This window comes from Lissotriton helveticus, chromosome 11 (genome assembly GCF_964261635.1).
Source record: "Lissotriton helveticus chromosome 11, aLisHel1.1, whole genome shotgun sequence".
Lineage (NCBI taxonomy): Eukaryota > Metazoa > Chordata > Amphibia > Caudata > Salamandridae > Lissotriton > Lissotriton helveticus.
Window position 1 is genome coordinate 822,600,164 of NC_136072.1, and position 17,759 is coordinate 822,617,922.

The 17,759-nt window shown below is 47.4% G+C and overlaps 1 protein-coding gene across 3 annotated transcripts in view; it reads right to left on the reverse strand.

The window, feature by feature from the left end:
* Positions 1 to 17,759, reverse strand: part of LOC144792107 (myoferlin-like) — a 3,514,236-nt gene that overhangs the window by 576,036 nt on the left and 2,920,441 nt on the right. For all 3 annotated transcript variants that reach the window (XM_078666976.1, XM_078666975.1, XM_078666977.1), the window contains one exon: positions 16,145 to 16,240. In XM_078666976.1, coding sequence (XP_078523102.1) covers positions 16,145 to 16,240 — 96 coding nt within the window. The remainder of the gene's footprint in view (positions 1 to 16,144; positions 16,241 to 17,759) is intronic.

The following is a 17,759-nucleotide window of genomic DNA, read 5'->3' on the forward strand; positions in this document are numbered from 1 at the left end:
TGCCGCCTCGCCTCTTTGCTTTTAAACACTGAACCGAGCCCGTGTTATCATCTTCGGGGTCCAGTTCGAGGGTGACGTAGGTGGACTACGGGTGCCGAGCGTCAAGGGCGTAAGTGGGAGTCTTCTGCTGAAATGGAGCTAAGTACAGATCGCGCTCCGTTTTCCGAGGGGCTTTACACTATTCTAATGTCGCTTGTGTTTTTCCTTTGCTCTGCCATATTACAGGGTGTGCCGAATACGCTTCCACCCCCCTCCTGAGACCCATGGTGTTTATCCATAACACCCTAAAAGTGAGACAATTTTAACTTGATGGCGATCTTTACGTATTTTTATATTGATCGCAAGGTTGACGATCTTCTATGAAGATTTTCACTATTTTTTATCCCTTAGTCACTTCTAGTTTGTACCACGAATAGTACACTACACCTCTCCTAGCTCATGTGAACCCGGGGCTAATAGGTGGTGTTAACCATAGCGCTATTCTACCACAGCTAGAGTGCCTTTCACTTTTGGAGCACGTTATTCACTACAGAACCTATGACAACCAGGAGTAATTCTAAATGTTTGTCTTGTTCTACTTGTATGTCTCTGTCCTCTTTCTTCCAGGTGCAGAAACGATCAGTAGAAGCCTCCTAAACCAGGAGTAATTAGGAATAAGTTTACTATTCCTAATTTTTTTGCACTTTTCACATTTTTTATTATTTTCACACCCACGTCCCTAGGTAAGGGTGGGCCTTAGTGTGCCCATACCGCCGGGGTTTATCACACCCAGTCCTGATGAATTGCCGGGTAAATTAACACCGTTTCAATGGCAAGAAACATGTCGACTACTATGTAGGAACCCACCACTCAATTAAAGTGGACTGGTCCCTCACATCTTTTAAGATCTATTGTCTTTAGTGATCATTTAATAAATTGTTATCTCAGATACACTACTGACATTTTTAATACCTCCATCACTCACTAATTTTCATTTGCACGCAACACGCCCTCTACTCACCATCCCGCTCCGCAGTAATCCTGGCGTTGCAGCACACCAAAGAGACACTCGGTCTCTTTGGTGGGGCCCGATGATGAAGCATGTCATCACTAGGTGGTGAGTGAGGGCCTTCCTTAACATCCCAGTGTGGTTGTTCTTGTGCTCCCGTGAACGGCATAGTCCTTTCTCTATGGACACTCTTCTTTTACTTAAACAAACAAACAGTGGCGAGAAGAGGCGCATATATAAAAAGTTGGCGGAAAATCAGAGATGCTGACCATGGATCCCTAAACGCCCAACTTTAGATCCGAACTATCTACTAGAGATAACTTACCTGCAAGAAATGACTTAAAAGAATCACTGGAGACCTTGGGATTAACAAACCTCTAGGAGTCATCGACAGACCTCAAAACCTTCAAAGAAGTGGTAATGAAAGTAACCAAGATGATTTCATCCATAGAGGATAAAAGACACCCTGGCTAAGAGGGCCCATGGATGGGCAGTGCTGAAAGATTACAACGCTCTGAAGCCACAAGAATACCTAAAAATGGGCCTCACACAGACAACAAAAAACAAGTTTTTAAACATGCACCTTGGCAACATACCTATACTACCCCATTTGGCACATTGGAAAAGGGAAAGCTCAGTAAACTGTTGCAGACTCTGTTCATCAGGAAAAGAGGACCTTATACACATCATCTGTATCTGTACAAACCTCATGGGCATAACGCGATCCCTACTTCGGGTCCTATGGAACTAGAAGGGTGTAACAAGTTGCAGGCAGGCTGTGATGCTGTGTTTTAATCCTGAAGAGACTCAGTTAAACTGTAGACTAACAAAATTCTTCGATATAGTGGCAAGGAGACTCATGAAATAGTCACACATCTCACCTAAAGTACCAGCCAAGCCAAAGCTGTGCTAAGTCCCTCGGAGTTCTTTGTTCCCTTCATCTTTATGGGCTTTACCAAAATGTATCGTGAATTTTATGATCTTATTAAGCGAGCCTACCCGCTCTTCTTATATTTTAATTTTAATTATGGCTTTCTCTCATACATTTGTAAGTTTTTATATTGTGAGTTTTTATTAACTGTACACTTGCCAAGTCGACATGGCAGCCCTAGGCTGCACACTGGCTCTGCAATGGCATGCCACAGTTACACTTTCCAAGCTGTTTGCGTGGGTGGCACAATCCAGGGCTGCAGCATTTGATTTATAGGCCCTGGCACTCGCAGTGCACTTTACTAGGGTCTGACACATAAATCAAATAGCTAATCATGGAAATACCAATCCATAGCACAGTTTACACAGAGAGCATAGCCACTTTAGCACTGATTCACGGTGGTAAAGTGCCCAGAGTCCTAAAACCAACACAAACAGGTCCGGAAAAAACAGGAGGAAAAAGCAAAAAGATTGGGGATAACCCTGCAAAAAGGAACATTTCCAACAGTGCCCTACTTACATACTCCGGTTTGAGGCAGTTCAGGAAGCCCTTGGCTCCCGTCTGTAAGAATCCAAGTGCTGTTTCCGCAGGAGTGCCAGGAACCGAAGACAAGTCCAACCCGTCCCCCCTACACCTATTGTGTCTATCAAACTCTAGAACACAATGGTGATATGGAGGGAAAGGAGGGAACAAAACAAGGATAGGAAGAGGGAAGAGATTCCTTGGACAGGACAATCCAGCAGGTAGGACACAGGTGCTAAAAGAAAGGATTTTGGTCAATATGCAACAAGAGAGAGAGACACAACAAAACAAGGTTATTCTATTATATATTTACCTAAGGAATTCTTGAAGTCTCCTAGAACACTGGTTACTACAACTTGCTCACAGGAGTATTCAAGGGACTGGACCACAAACTATAAAAACTCTAGGCAGCCTAAATAGGTAAAGAAAAAGATGTGTAAATAGTGTGACTAATCAATGCTTATTCAGACTAGCACTACAGTACAGGTCTTACCCTATCTTGATCTGCTCTGTCGGAGGAGGTAATAAGATCCTAGAATTGTTCCGCAAGCCTGCGTGTTCTGAAAACATATAAAACAGAATAGGCTTACAGATGTTTTTATGTGGAAGTATATATAAAATAGCGCAAGGCGCTTTTACCAGTTCTTCAAGCTTTCATAACTGTGACGGGTGCCAGGATCCAAAACCTCATGGATGTCCAAAAAAGGGTGTACAAATGATAAGGGGAAAGATTAAAATGACTCGATGCGGACCACAACTACCACAATGCCTCAGGAGCAGTCGACACACCTGCCCAACCCATGTCCGGCCGACCGACGGAACGAAAAGTCCGGCCGGCGGGTGGAACTGGGAGAAACAGCCTGGTCAATCCTCGGGAGCAGTGGAGAAGATAGCCGGCACCGAGCAATAGCAACAAGGAGGGATACTCGGAGTCCGCCCTGGACGGAGGCGAAGTTTGGGAGTATCGAAGCACTGCACTGAGCAGTGAATTACGGGGGAGCCAAGGTGCTCAAAGGGGAGCGCAAACAGGGAGGAATACCTGACCAGGAACAACGAAGGTATTCTGTAACGTAAGCAACGCAGAGGTACACAAACAGAGAGTGAACGCGGCGAGGCGGAAGTGACGCGACGCAAGGTCGAATACTAGAACGCGAAGCGCCTCACCTAGGGGAAGTCAGACTTTTGAGGTTGCCTGGGCTCCTCACACATGCGCTGTGCGTGGCGGCCATCTTTCCGGAGGGATTGGAACTGGCAATCGTGACACCGCCCTGGTTCAAAACTGGAAAAAAGGACAAAAGAGTACCCTCCTTTTCGTCCAGCCCCTACTCTGGGAGGGACCCCTGAGTCGTCCTAACCACTTTCCTAGAGTATTTAAGGGCTTCCTTGTGGGTGGGTCCTCAGATTAATCATGGGACAAGACTCAAGCCTGAAACCATGTCACTTTTCAACTGTCTGGACACTTGGACTTCGCTAAAGCTTGCCTGGAACAAAGACTGCATCAAGGAAGACTCATGCTTCTCCTGGTCTCACTGTTCTGCAAGTCTTCTTCGTCGTCTGTGTCTGTGCTTCTTCCAGGATCTTCACCAGACCTGTAGGCATCCAGGACATCCGGAGTAATCCACCTTGGAGTGAAGGAGTCACTCCACTGCATCTGCAGGCAACTGGTTTCGATCGAGGATGAGGAAGTCACAGGACCACTCCAGGAGCCCAGAGTCCTCTTCGTTGCACTCGAGGTCCTCGGGACAATCAGGGAAGGGGCACAATAAGAAGAAGAAGTCTAAGTGGACTTCAACTTCACCTTGCCAGCCGAGGATTGATGAGAGAAGAGAGGAACATCAACTTTCCTGGTACGGTTCTTTGGAGCCAGGTGGGACCCCAAGGTGCACCAGAGGGTTAGGCCTGCTCAAATACTCAGAGCATGGCCTCGCAAAATTCTTTAATTTGAGCGGGGTCGCTCCTGATACTGGAAATGGGAGGAGGCTAGCCATTGAACCTGGCTCAGAAGAACCGTACCAGGAACGTTGATGTTCCTCCCTTGTCTCATCAATCCTCAACTGACAAGGTGAAGTTGAAGTCCACTTAGATGACTTCTTCTTAATGTGCCTCTTCCCTGAGTGTCCAGAGGACCTCGAGGGCAACAAAGAGGACGTGGGGCTCCTAGAGTGGTCCCGTGACCTTTTCTTCCTCGATCGGAACAACGACCTCGAGGAGTCATATTCAATGGAGTTGACTGCTGGACAGCAAGCCGCTTTAGGGACTGCTCCTTCAATTGGATGCACGACTTCGAGTCGAGGTCGCGCTCGAGATATCATAAGCATACAAGGTGCGAGCCAGTAACCGACATAACGCGGTGACAGGTGCCACATGGCTTAAAGCTAACCGGCTGCCCTCTTTACCACCATAACATAAGAAGCTCCCTCTTCCGTAGCCACAGTAGTTGGAGAGGGCATACCAGTATCTGAGAGGTGCCCAGACCACTGGCCTCAGCATGCTCCGCATACCAGTCCAAATCCTCAACAGGAGTGCCAAATTGCTGTTCTAAAGGCTGCACAAAAGACTTCTTCCATGCCTGAAACATCTTCAAAATGTACAGGCAACAACCCCGAGCATCTGGAATTCGTCAGCGCCTGAGTGGACATTGACTGACATCGATTTGACTCACAGTTGTCGGAATCAGAATGGGCCTGGCACTGGCGGTGCTTGCAGCATCAACTTCAGGGGCGGCGCCGTGGAATGTAGCGTTGGCACGACCGGCACAGACCTGTGATCGGATCCATGAGATTCCACAGCCGCCGACGCCAAAGCCGTTGGGATGGAGCCCGATAGAGCCTCCTTCAGCTCTGTGGGGCCCCAAGGTGCACCAGAGGGATTGGCCTGCTCAAATACTCAGCGCATGGCCTTGCAAAATTCTTTAATTTGAGCAGGGTCGCTACGGCTCCTGGAAATGAAGGGAGGTGGGGAGTTGCACCAGGCTTCTGAGAACTTGCCTGGAAATTTGATGTTCCTCTCTTGTCTCATCAATCCTCGACAGACATAGTGAAGTTGAAGTCCATTTATACTTCTTTTTCTTTTTGTGCCTCTTCCCTGAGTGTCCCGAGGACCTTGAGAGCAACAAAGAGGACTCAGGGCTCCTGGAGTGGTCCTGTGACCTTCTCCTCCTCGGGAAGTTGCACTCGATGGAGTCAACTGCTGGGCCGCATGCAGCTTTAGGGACCGCTCCCTCAGCCCGTGCACAACTTCGAGCCGAGGTCACGCTCAAGACACCATAAGCTTACAATGTGGGGGCAGGTAACTAAAATGGCACGATGACAGGTGCCACACGGCTTAAACCCTACATTGGCAGAGGTACTGCTCACACAAACGTTTCTGGATCCAGTCTGACGCCTGGAAAATTCAAAGGTAAATTATCTGCAGCTAGAACTCTGTATCAGCTAAAGGAGCCTGCCTAACAGAATGAAGGAAGGATCAACCCATATTGCACAGGGTCTCTCGGTCTTAGCAAGGTTTTTGACAAGAACAGCTATAGTTTGCATACATCAGCTAATCAGCATGAGGCAAGCTGTACCTTTCCTGTGGTATATATGGCCCAGGTTGGTGTTGTATCTGCCTTTCCCTTTATATCAGCCAAGGTCAGGGCTGCATCTACATTGCAGTGTGTAGCAGTGCTGGCTGGCATGGCGTGGACCTTGCTGTGCGTATTAGCCCAGGTTGGGTGTTCCTGCATGTGTAGTGGCCCGAACGTAGCTACCTATGCCAGACCATCCAGGGCAGCTGAATTTGAAGACCAGGTGAGCACACCACACTTAGTGGGCGGCGGTCAATGAAGCTGTACACCATCACTGTGGGCCTCTGCCTTGGGTGGGATTGAGCGGTACAAAAGGGGGTGGTGATGGACGGAGCATCTGAACCAATCAAACACTTACACCCAGTCAAAAGATCTGGGTTTGATCCATCACCGTTCTTTAGCCCACTCTGCCACCCCAGTTCAGACATGGCTATATGCAAATCAGTCTGACCATGTGCCTCATGGGAACAGTCCAGCCCGAACTGCCAAGCCATCCCTTCCCTGGACCGGAAACAAGCTTCCGAGGACCGGTTTCTGGCATTCCAGCCGTCTTCAGCCCGGCTTGCTTGAATCCAGTGGCAAAGTGAGCAAGGGACTCACGTCTGAGCATACCCTGCCACACTTATGGCGGCCAAAGCGGTACAAAAGGGGGTGGTGATGGACGGAGCATCTGAACCAATCAAACACTCACACCCAGTCAAAAGATCTGGGTTTGATCCATCACCGTTCTTTAGCCCACTCTGCCACCCCAGTTCAGACATGGCTATATGCAAATCAGTCTGACCCTGTGCCTCATGGGAACAGTCCAGCCCGAACTGCCAAGCCATGCCTTCCCTGGACCGGAAACAAGCTTCCGAGGACCGGTTTCTGGCATTCCAGCCGTCTTCTGCCCGGCTTGTTTGAATCCAGTGGCAAAGTGAGCAAGAGACTCACGTCTGAGCATACCCTGACACACTTATGGCGGCCAAAGCGGTACAAAAGGGGGTGGTGATGGACGGAGCATCTGAACCAATCAAACACTCACACCCAGTCAAAAGATCTTGGTTTGCTCCATCACCGTTCTTTAGCCCACTCTGCCACCCCAGTTCAGACATGGCTATATGCACATCAGTCTGACCCTGTGCCTCATGGGAACAGTCCAGCCCGAACTGCCAAGCCATGCCTTCCCTGGACCGGGAACAAGCTTCCGAGGACCGGTTTCTGGCATTCCAGCCGTCTTCAGCCCGGCTTGCTTGAATCCAGTGGCAATATGAGCAAGGGACTCACGTCTGAGCATACCCTGCCACACTTATGGCGGCCAAAGCGGTACAAAAGGGGGTGGTGATGGACGGAGCATCTGAACCAATCAAACACTCACACCCAGTCAAAAGATCTGGGTTTGATCCATCACCGTTCTTTAGCCCACTCTGCCACCCCAGTTCAGACATGGCTATATGCAAATCAGTCTGACCCTGTGCATCATGGGAACAGTCCAGCCCGAACTGCCAAGCCATGCCTTCCGTGGACCGGAAACAAGCTTCAGAGAACCGGTTTCTGGCATTCCAGCCGTCTTTAGCCCGGCTTGCTTGAATCCAGTGGCAAAGTGAGCAAGGGACTCACGTCTGAGCATACCCTGCCACACTTATGGCGGCCAAAGTGGTACAAAAGGGGGTGGTGATGGACGGAGCATCTGAACCAATCAAACACTGAGCTCAGACGTGAGTCCCTTGCTCACTTTGCCACTGGATTCAAGCAAGCCGGGCTGAAGACGGGTGTAATGCCAGAAACCGGTCCTCGGAAGCTTGTTTCCGGTCCAAGGAAGGCATGGCTTGGCAGTTCGGGCTGGACTGTTCCCATGAGGCACAGGGTCAGACTGATTTGCATATAGCCATGTCTGAACTGGGGTGGCAGAGTGGGCTAAAGAACGGTGATGGATCAAACCCAGATCTTTTGACTGGGTGTGAGTGTTTGATTGGTTCAGATGCTCCGTCCATCACCACCCCCTTTTGTACCGCTTTGGCCGCCATAAGTGTGGCAGGGTATGCTCAGACGTGAGTCCCTTGCTCACTTTGCCACTGGATTCAAGCAAGCCGGGCTGAAGACGGCTGTAATGCCAGAAACCGGTACTCGGAAGCTTGTTTCAGGTCCAGGGAAGGCATGGATTGGCAGTTTGGGCTGGACTGTTCCCATGAGGCACAGGGTCAGACTGATTTGCATATAGCCATGTCTGAACTGGGGTGGCAGAGTGGGCTAAAGAACCGTGATGGATCAAACCCAGATCTTTTGACTGGGTGTGAGTGTTTGATTGGTTCAGATGCTCCGTCCATCACCACCCCCTTTTGTACCGCTTTGGTCGCCATAAGTGTGGCAGGGTATGCTCAGACGTGAGTCCCTTGCTCACTTTGCCACTGGATTCAAGCAAGCCGGGCTGAAGACGGGTGTAATGCCATAAACCGGTCCTCGGAAGCTTGTTTCCGGTCCAAGGAAGGCATGGCTTGGCAGTTCGGGCTGGACTGTTCCCATGAGGCACAGGGTCAGACTGATTTGCATATAGCCATGTTTGAACTGGGGTGGCAGAGTGGGCTAAAGAATGGTGATGGATCAAACCCAGATCTTTTGACTGGGTGTGAGTGTTTGATTGGTTCAGATGCTCCGTCCATCACCACCCCCTTTTGTACCGCTTTGGCCGCCGTAAGTGTGGCAGGGTATGCTCAGACGTGAGTCCCTTGCTCACTTTGCTACTGGATTCAAGCAAGCCGGGCTGAAGACAGCTGTAATGCCAGAAACCGGTCCTCTGAAGCTTGTTTCCGGTCCAGGGAAGGCATGGCTTGGCAGTTCGGGCTGGACTGTTCCCATGAGGCACAGGGTCAGACTGATTTGCATATAGCCATGTCTGAACTGGGGTGCAGAGTGGGCTAAAGAACGGTGATGGATCAAACCCAGATCTTTTGACTGGGTGTGAGTGTTTGATTGGTTCAGATGCTCCGTCCATCACCACTCCTTTTTGTACCACTTTGGCCACCATAAGTGTGGCAGGGTATGCTCAGACGTGAGACCCTTGCTCACTTTGCCACTGGATTCAAGCAAGCCGGGCTGAAGACGGCTGTAATGCCAGAAAACGGTCCTCAGAAGCTTGTTTCCGGTCCAGGGAAGGCATGGCTTGGCAGTTTGGGCTGGACTGTTCCCATGAGGCACAGGGTCAGACTGATTTGCATATAGCCATGTCTGAACTGGGGTGGTAGAGTGGGCTAAAGAACAGTGATGGATCAAACCCAGATCTTTTGACTGGGTGTGAGTGTTTGATTGGTTCAGATGCTCCGTCCATCACCACCCCCTTTTGTACCGCTTTGGCCGCCATAAGTGTGGCAGGGTATGCTCAGACGTGAGTCCCTTGCTCACTTTGCCACTGGATTCAAGCAAGCCGGGCTGAAGACGGCTGTAATGCCAGAAACCGGTCCTCGGAAGCTTGTTTCCGGTCCAGGGAAGGCATGGCTTGGCAGTTTGGGCTGGACTGTTCCCATGAGGCACAGGGTCAGACTGATTTGCATATAGCCATGTCTGAACTGGGGTGGTAGAGTGGGCTAAAGAACAGTGATGGATCAAACCCAGATCTTTTGACTGGGTGTGAGTGTTTGATTGGTTCAGATGCTCCGTCCATCACCACCCCCTTTTGTACCGCTTTGGCCGCCATAAGTGTGGCAGGGTATGCTCAGACGTGAGTCCCTTGCTCACTTTGCCACTGGATTCAAGCAAGCCGGGCTGAAGACGGCTGTAATGCCAGAAACCGGTCCTCGGAAGCTTGTTTCCGGTCCAGGGAAGGCATGGCTTGGCAGTTCGGCTTGACTGTTCCCATGAGGCACAGGGTCAGACTGATTTGCATATAGCCATGTCTGAACTGGGGTGGCAGAGTGGGCTAAAGAACGGTGATGGATCAAACCCAGATCTTTTGAATGGGTGGGAGTGTTTGATTGGTTCAGATGCTCCGTCCATCACCACCCCTTATTGTATCGCTTTGGGTGGGTTTGAGCCACTGAGCTTGTGCTGAAGAAATGTGTAGGACTAAAGACTGGCAATTAGAACCTGAGTAAACAGTGACTGATTCCTCATTTGACATGTGGGGAAACATGATCTGACTCTGAGCCTTATTCATGCTTCTATCTTAGTTCTGCTGGGGAACAGATCCAACTAGGGTCACCTTAGAAGAGAACCGTGATCAAGCATACCATATTGTAATTGACTTAATGTGACTTAATTGTGCAGTATTGAGTAGTGCTGTGCAATAAAAAAGTTTTATATTTTCCAAAGACGGGCACTGGGCTGCACATTGAAATTATTGTATCTGTTGTCTTATTGTTGAGTTCTGACCTCAGGTTCCCCAACACCAACTACCTCAGAAGCCTGTAAGTGCTTACTCTCGCTACCCAGAGAGTCGAATGTGAGAAGAGTTGTTCCTACCCAATTTGCAGAGCCGGAGTAGGATGGACCCCACAAAACGAATGGTAAACAATCTCAACTACCACAGTTGAAGCCAGTGGCCCTTGTCTGTTCTGTGGATCATCTATAAAACACAGGCAAAGCAACAATAAAATCTCCAATCCCAAAACGTATTTTTTTCTTTTTTTCTCTCGCAGGCTTTTTCTCACCTATACTATTCATTTCTTTATATTTACTTCTACATTTCTTAAAACATTAGGCTTGACTCTATTCTGGAAAGAGGTCCTTAGCCACATCAGGAGGGTGCTGAGATTCCCTTTGCCTGAAGCCACGAGCGCGGTCTTGCTAGGCATTAAACCTGCTGGCCTGAAGGCGCTCACCAGGAGCGATTGGACTATGGCGCTTCAAATGTTAGGAGCAGTCAAGCAGCCTATAGCCTTGTATTGGAAAAAACCCGAGGCTCCTCCAATCGCAGCCTGGTTTGTGCGTTTATGGCAGGTTGCCACAATGGAGCTCTTCACAGCGCGGCTGCAGGCACGCGATACATGCTTTAAGGATGTTTGGCAACCTTTAATTAAATACCTCTGTACTGTTGAACATGCCCGCTACATGCCCACCAAATTAAGAACGCTGTGCCTTTTCGAGGATGCGGTTATCCCTCCGGACCTGAACAGATTACTTCCATAGCTGCCCTCCTGCATTGCGACCTCATCGCCACCGACACTGGGTCGGCCTGAGTGCCCTGCTTTCCCATCCCCTGCGCACATTACTCTTGCTCTCACTCTGATTTCCTTCCTCTTCTCTCTTTGCTCATTTCTTTTCGTCTATCCTTTCCTCTCTTCTCGCCACTACTCTGTGGGTTCCTGGGCCCTGTTGGGCCGACTGTTGAGCCTGGGCTCGTTGCCTGTTTGTTACGAAGATGGACACTAGGGGTCTACCTTCCCCACAGGACCAGATTGCGCCACATTCCGCACTACAGAACGCGGCCGGCACCTCGTGGGTTGTAGGCGCAAAGCTGTGTATCATTTAGCCTCCTATATAGATTCCTAGCTAAGTTCATGTGCTACCCAATCACGCGGCCGGGTTGTAGGCTTACTGCTGTGTATCTAATGGTCCTGTGGTGTGTGTTTTTGTCAGAAAATAAAAACGATTTGAAAAAAAAACATTATGCTAAAAAATACTACACTAATAGATGTATTAGTTCTCTCTTAAGTGACCTCCCTCTGCGCCACTAACGACTATGAGACGGGTAATATTCCCCCTTAAAAATCATGTGTGCATTTAGCGTCTGTGAGTGCTTGGTACTGTTCCAACTCTCTTATAGAGTTCAGTGACTGTGAGAAACTTTTTTAATCTCCCAAAGAGTGAATTTACCTATGTACTCAAAATGCTAGAGTTTCATTTTTGGCCTTAGAATAAACTCTGTGTTGAGAGGGATGGCTCCCCTTTCAGGTAGCTCTCACATATACTTGAAGAGCCAGGGGGGGGTTCTACGTCACCCCCACTTCTTCGAACCAGAGTAAATCTCTCTATGCTCTTCCAAGCCGCCAGTTCTTCCAGACAGCTGTGCGGGAGATTCTTCAGTTTCTTTCGCGCGACCTTCTACATATAACCAGACTGCCTGTGAGGAAGACTCAGTGGTCCCCTTTAGAGTTGACGTTAACAAGTGTTATCAGGTATCACTGTTCCTCAGTCTCCAACTCTGCCATGTTGCCCTCCCTGCACCAAGAATGTCTTGATGCTACCTGAGGCCTCGACATATGGATGACATCTTCGTCTTACTCCTATCTTGCCCTGTGAAACAAGAGTTTTGTGTATATCATCATCTTGCCATCTTGGACGGTCGCTGAAGCCAGTCGGGGTGAGAGAGATGGGCAGCTCGGGTGTATCCAAGCAGGCAGGTAGGGAGTCTTGAGCCCCCAGCCGGCAGGTAGGCCAAGCAGGTTGCTTGTATTGATGCATCTTGGCCAAGAGGCCGATGGTGTCAAGTTTGCTTGTTCGATATTTGTTGATATCGTAGACTCAACCAGTAGGATGGTGTGGGATCTGGTTATTTAGCAGTGTAAATAGCACTGGGCTCTCCTGGTGCTTGTTTCCTACAGGACAATCCTACATTTACCAGATCTTGGTTCCACAGTATTTATATCCTAACCATGGTACATCTGAGATGTAACAAATGGCACTATCATACAAGAGGCACTGCTACAAGCCACCCCATTGGTGAAGCGTTTGCTTAACAACAGTGCACTTGAGACGCAACTCCAAGCACCATCATGAGCACAACACAGATTTGTACTCAACCATCTCAACAGTAAATCCATTCAGTTATACTGACAGATCCACCCTCTCATCAATGGGCATATCAACTATCCTGAAGCAGTTAACTTAAACCCACTTTGCCTACATGGCCATGCACAATATGTATCAAAAGCGCACGATTGGCAACTCTTTCACTGTAGGTCCATTTAAGAGATCAAGGGGCATATTATTATCAAGGAACGGCGATAAAATTATTGCCACTTTAGCGGCAGTAAACTGTTGCTAAAGCGGCGATAATGGGCTTGAGAATTCCAATAGAAGCCCATGTTCTGGTGTGAACATGGGCTTCTATTGGAATATGCCCCGTGGGGAGTTGGTGGTATAAATAGATTGTTTTACAGGGCTTGTAGATTTATGTAGCATTTTGTCCCTTGGACAGAAATATTATTTTATACATTCCACTCCACTGCTTACAAACTCCAATGTCGTCATCTCCAGTGGCGCCACATGACGCCACCTCGACCACCGGGTGGCGTTGGAGAACCACTGATGTGAAATAGTGTTCCATTGTCTGATGTTTGGAACGACATTCATGAGGAAAAGAGTCTGCAGAACATTTATACATCACAAAATCATACAACAGAAATCAGGAAGCTCCAAAATACTTTATGCACAACGTTTTACGCAGCCCCAAAATATATGCTGCTTAGAATACAAATGCTAGGGGATTCTGCTATTACCTAGTGGGAACGGGCATGCTACTGATGTACATGATGCATAATTAATCTCTAAACGAATGGTACAGGCCTAGGGGGCATATTTCCAAGCCCCTTGCGCTACCTGAGTGTCACTTTTTTAGACACTCCAAGGCGCGGTGTGCTGGCCCATATTTACAAGGCCACACAATGTCACCCTGCATGGCAATTTATGGCCTTGTAAACATGGTCCACTTTCACACATTACTCTGTCTGAAAGGGACATTCCATGGGTGTTGCTGTGGGTGTTCCCATGCAACACATATAGATTCAGGTGCATTCCCAGATTTATAAGGTTTTGTAAACCTAGGAATGCGTCAGATTCTAACGCCTCCCCTGGGGAGGCATCAAAAGGAGAAATAAAGGCATTCTGCAGCACACATAGGAGGAAAATGCCATCAATGTTTGTTTTTGTGCAGGACGGTGTTCCTTCCTGCACAAAAACAATCATCACTGCAACGCAGTCAACCTATAGTGTACCGGCACAGAGGAAAGCACAAGGATGCATCGTATTGTTGTAAATGCAATGCATCCGTGCACTTTCCTAATGGTGCAGAAGGTGGCTTACAGTGCTGTGCTGTGTCATTATCCTGTAAATATGCCCCTTAGTTCTAAAGAGTACAACCCTTTACAAAGGACATGTGTAGGAGAATACTAAATACCAGGGGGCATATTTACAAGAAAATGGCGCAGCACTCAGCCGCAAGCAGCTTTGCTGTGCTGAGCTGTGCAATTTTCTAAGTACAGGAATGCACAATATTTACAACAATACGGCACATTCTTGGACCTCTCCCTCCGCCAGCATAAAAAAATCAGCCCAGCGCCAGTGCAGGCACTCATTGCAGGGATGATTGTTGTTGTGCAGGAAGGACCACCTTCCTGCACAAAAACAATCATCAATAGGGTTTTGCTCCTTCTATTTGTGCTGCAGAATGCAGCATATATAGAAAGGGCACAAAACAAGGAGAAATATAAGTATCTCTCCTCGTTGCACCACTCTTCCACTTCCACTGGGGAAGAGTAAATTTTTTGGAGCTGCCTCAGTTTTACAGCTCCTTGTAAATCTGGAACAGTGTCAAAAAGCACAGGGTGTTGCATGGGAATGCCCCCAGCACCACCCATTGCATGCCCCTTTGCAGTAAAAACGGCTTTGAGGAGGACCATATTTGCAAGGCAGCATTAAGCCTTGCAAAGTGGGTTAGCACCACCTTGTAAATATGGAGGAGGGCACAGGGCCATGGAGTATTGCAAAACGTGATGTTCCAGGGGCACAATGCTCTTGTAAATATGCCCCAAGGTGCTGCCCACAGATCAATACAACAGTACAGTGTGTTCGATTCTGTTGAAGCAAGATTATACGGAACACAGGGGAATAGTAACGAGAAAATGTTGGATCTTGGAGCTGTGCCAAATTTGGTATTGCCTCACATTGACATTTTCAAAATGCATGGAGGCGCTGTATTCACTAGAATATGTCGCACCTGTGTGTTTTCCCTAGCACCTGCGCTAAATTTAGCTGCCTAGGGCCAACACACGCCCACTTGCACCATAGTGCAAGGGTGCCTGCGTTACAGGAAATGATTGCATATGTCCAGGAAGGTGTTTTTATCCGTCACATAAACATTCATTTATGGCATTTTGCTCTTTCTATGTGTTCTGCAGAATGTGGCACACATGAAAAAAGCAGAAATTAGGAGAAATAAAAATATTTCTCTTTGTTTCGCCATTCTAACACCTGCTCTTTCATGTCGTATGTTTTTGGCACTGCCTCAGATTTGCACCTCCTTGTAAATCTGGGACAGCACCAAAAGCAATGGGTTTTGTGATGGAACGGGAACAGCAACACCCCTTGCACGCCCCTTTCATGCTAAGAAATACATATAAAGGGCCCTTATTAACAAGACAGCGTACACATGGAGAAGGTTATATCGCCACCAGAACGTCGCTGAAAGTGACGTTCTGGTGGTGCTATCCCCTTGTAAATATGCCCCACCGTGTCATCAGGCGTTGACTGGAACATGTAACGGGGCCAGTGCTAGACAGTACAATGTACAGTTACTTTTTACATATTTACTCTACACATCAGTTTAATATAAGGCACACAGACATTTGTTCAGAATCGGACAGCTGGTGTTAAACTTTTAATTTGGCAGAAAGACAGGTCACGTTTGTAAAAATAATGACCTGCATTTCTCTACTTGTTACATTGATTAAATGCTCACAATATTTAGCATGGCTACCTGCTCACTTCTTAAATATTGAATGAGTTGGAAGTCCCCCAGTGAAACTCATTATGCGTTTTAAAGTGTAGGATGACTGAACGTTTAAACAGGAAAACTCGATTATGATATTGGAAAAAATGAGTTGAATGTACTTCAATAACGGCCATAGAATGCCCGATATCAAGGAGCATCAGCGTCGCTGCATGTCCATCCCAGACTGCAACTGACGGGGTTACCAAAGGTCATATTGTAGAGCGCTGTGCGGGTCCAGGTTATGGAGTAGTGGGGTCATTTCAGGGCAGTATTCAGGTACCTTACAGATCTGTGCAGGTCTCAGGAACTGCTGCGTGTGCACCTCAGCTATGGAATAGCAGTGCTTACCAAATGTCAGGATTGTGGTGTATTAACAACACTGGGCAGTATTGCATGGCTTCTAAGTATAGCTTACACTTTAGAGACATTTCCTGTCTGAAATGTATCTTTATTTACCCTTTCACGTAGATGTCGCTCATCTTAGTTCCAGTTAAGTTTGTGTCCTGTAGAACTACATCCTCTGTGTTCCAGACAATGACACGTAGCTCGTAGCTGCAGGAAAAATAGACAAACACTAGAGGTGAGTAAAAGTAAGAAGGATAACATCTGGAGGAATGCAAAGCATGCTGCCACATTACTATGATGCTGGGAGTTTGGACATGTCCGAGGAATGAAGGAAAGTAATACCAGAACAATCCAAGTACTATTTCCAACACTGGGATTGGTGTTGGAGTATGATACCAAACATGACTGGGTTCGGTGCAGCATATAGTTAGACATCTCGTAATGACTGAAGTCCATTGTATGTCTTAAAATGGCTGATCGCACTTACAAAGTCTGGAGAATCAACTCTGAGTTTTGTTGGGGTGTTCTGCTCATGCAGGGGCTCCCTGAAACTTGTAACCAAGCACCCTGCCCTCATGACTGAAGAGCCTGCAATAGTGGTAACTTATAGGTTTTAAGTGCAATGACCATAGATATAAGGAAAGGTATATCTGTAGTGAGAGGTGCAAGCACCAACTCACACAGGCTGCAATAGCAGGCCTATAGTCACAGTTTAACCCGTTCGCTGTGGGGCAAATTCCGCCACAGTGCAAGGGGGGCGGGGCTCGGCGTGGCGCTCCCGTACTGAGAAACACAAAATAACCTATTATGGTTCTGATCAAACTGCACAGCCATTCCAGGGACTGAATGAATCCAATTAATTCACTCCGTTACTCTTATTTCATAATACTTCTCATCTATATTCTTCTTTTCAATTGGTTTTATTCATTCAATAACCATGTGGCAATTTTTCTTATACCGTGAAGGACGCCAAGTTTTTCCACATCTCACATCTTTATTTTTGTAAAAAACATCCCAATGCATTTCGGGATGCCATTTTTCCTTCGTCAGGGGTATCTACAATGAAAGATTAAAAAATATATACTGCCATCAGCATAAATGATTGTTGGCCTTAAACATAAACTCAAATTCATGTTTACTTTACTTATGATGTTTACATACTCTTCAAGAAAAAAAACTTTCATAATGTTCGCCTGCTATTTGTATTAATCATTAATCCACCAAAGCTTTATGCCCAATTCCCGAACGGACTCAACCAATACCTCCCATTAATACTACCCATCTAGTATTATCAACCTTCTTGACGCCTGAGCACGTTCCATCACTCTCATTCCTCTCATTGATTCACACGCAGTAAGCTCACCGTGACAAAAACCGCTAGCGTCATCATCAAGGACTCTGTCTTAATCTCCTTGTTCATTCTCTGAACTTGGTGTTCTTTCCGATCCTCATGTTTCCTGCTCCATAGCGTAACACATTGTAAACGAAGCTCACTTTTAAACTTGCTTGATTAAACACACCTCCCCTTCCCTGAAGCTGATTTCTGGCATACACATTTCGCTCTGCATTCAACAGACGGACTGCTATTTGTTAAAACACCACATATTCGTCCCGTTTTCATTTTCTTAAACTACTTATCCCAAAATGCATCTCGAGCTGAGTGGTAAAGCCCAATATTGGTTATTGAATGAATAAAATCAATTGAAAAGAAGAATAGAGATGAGAA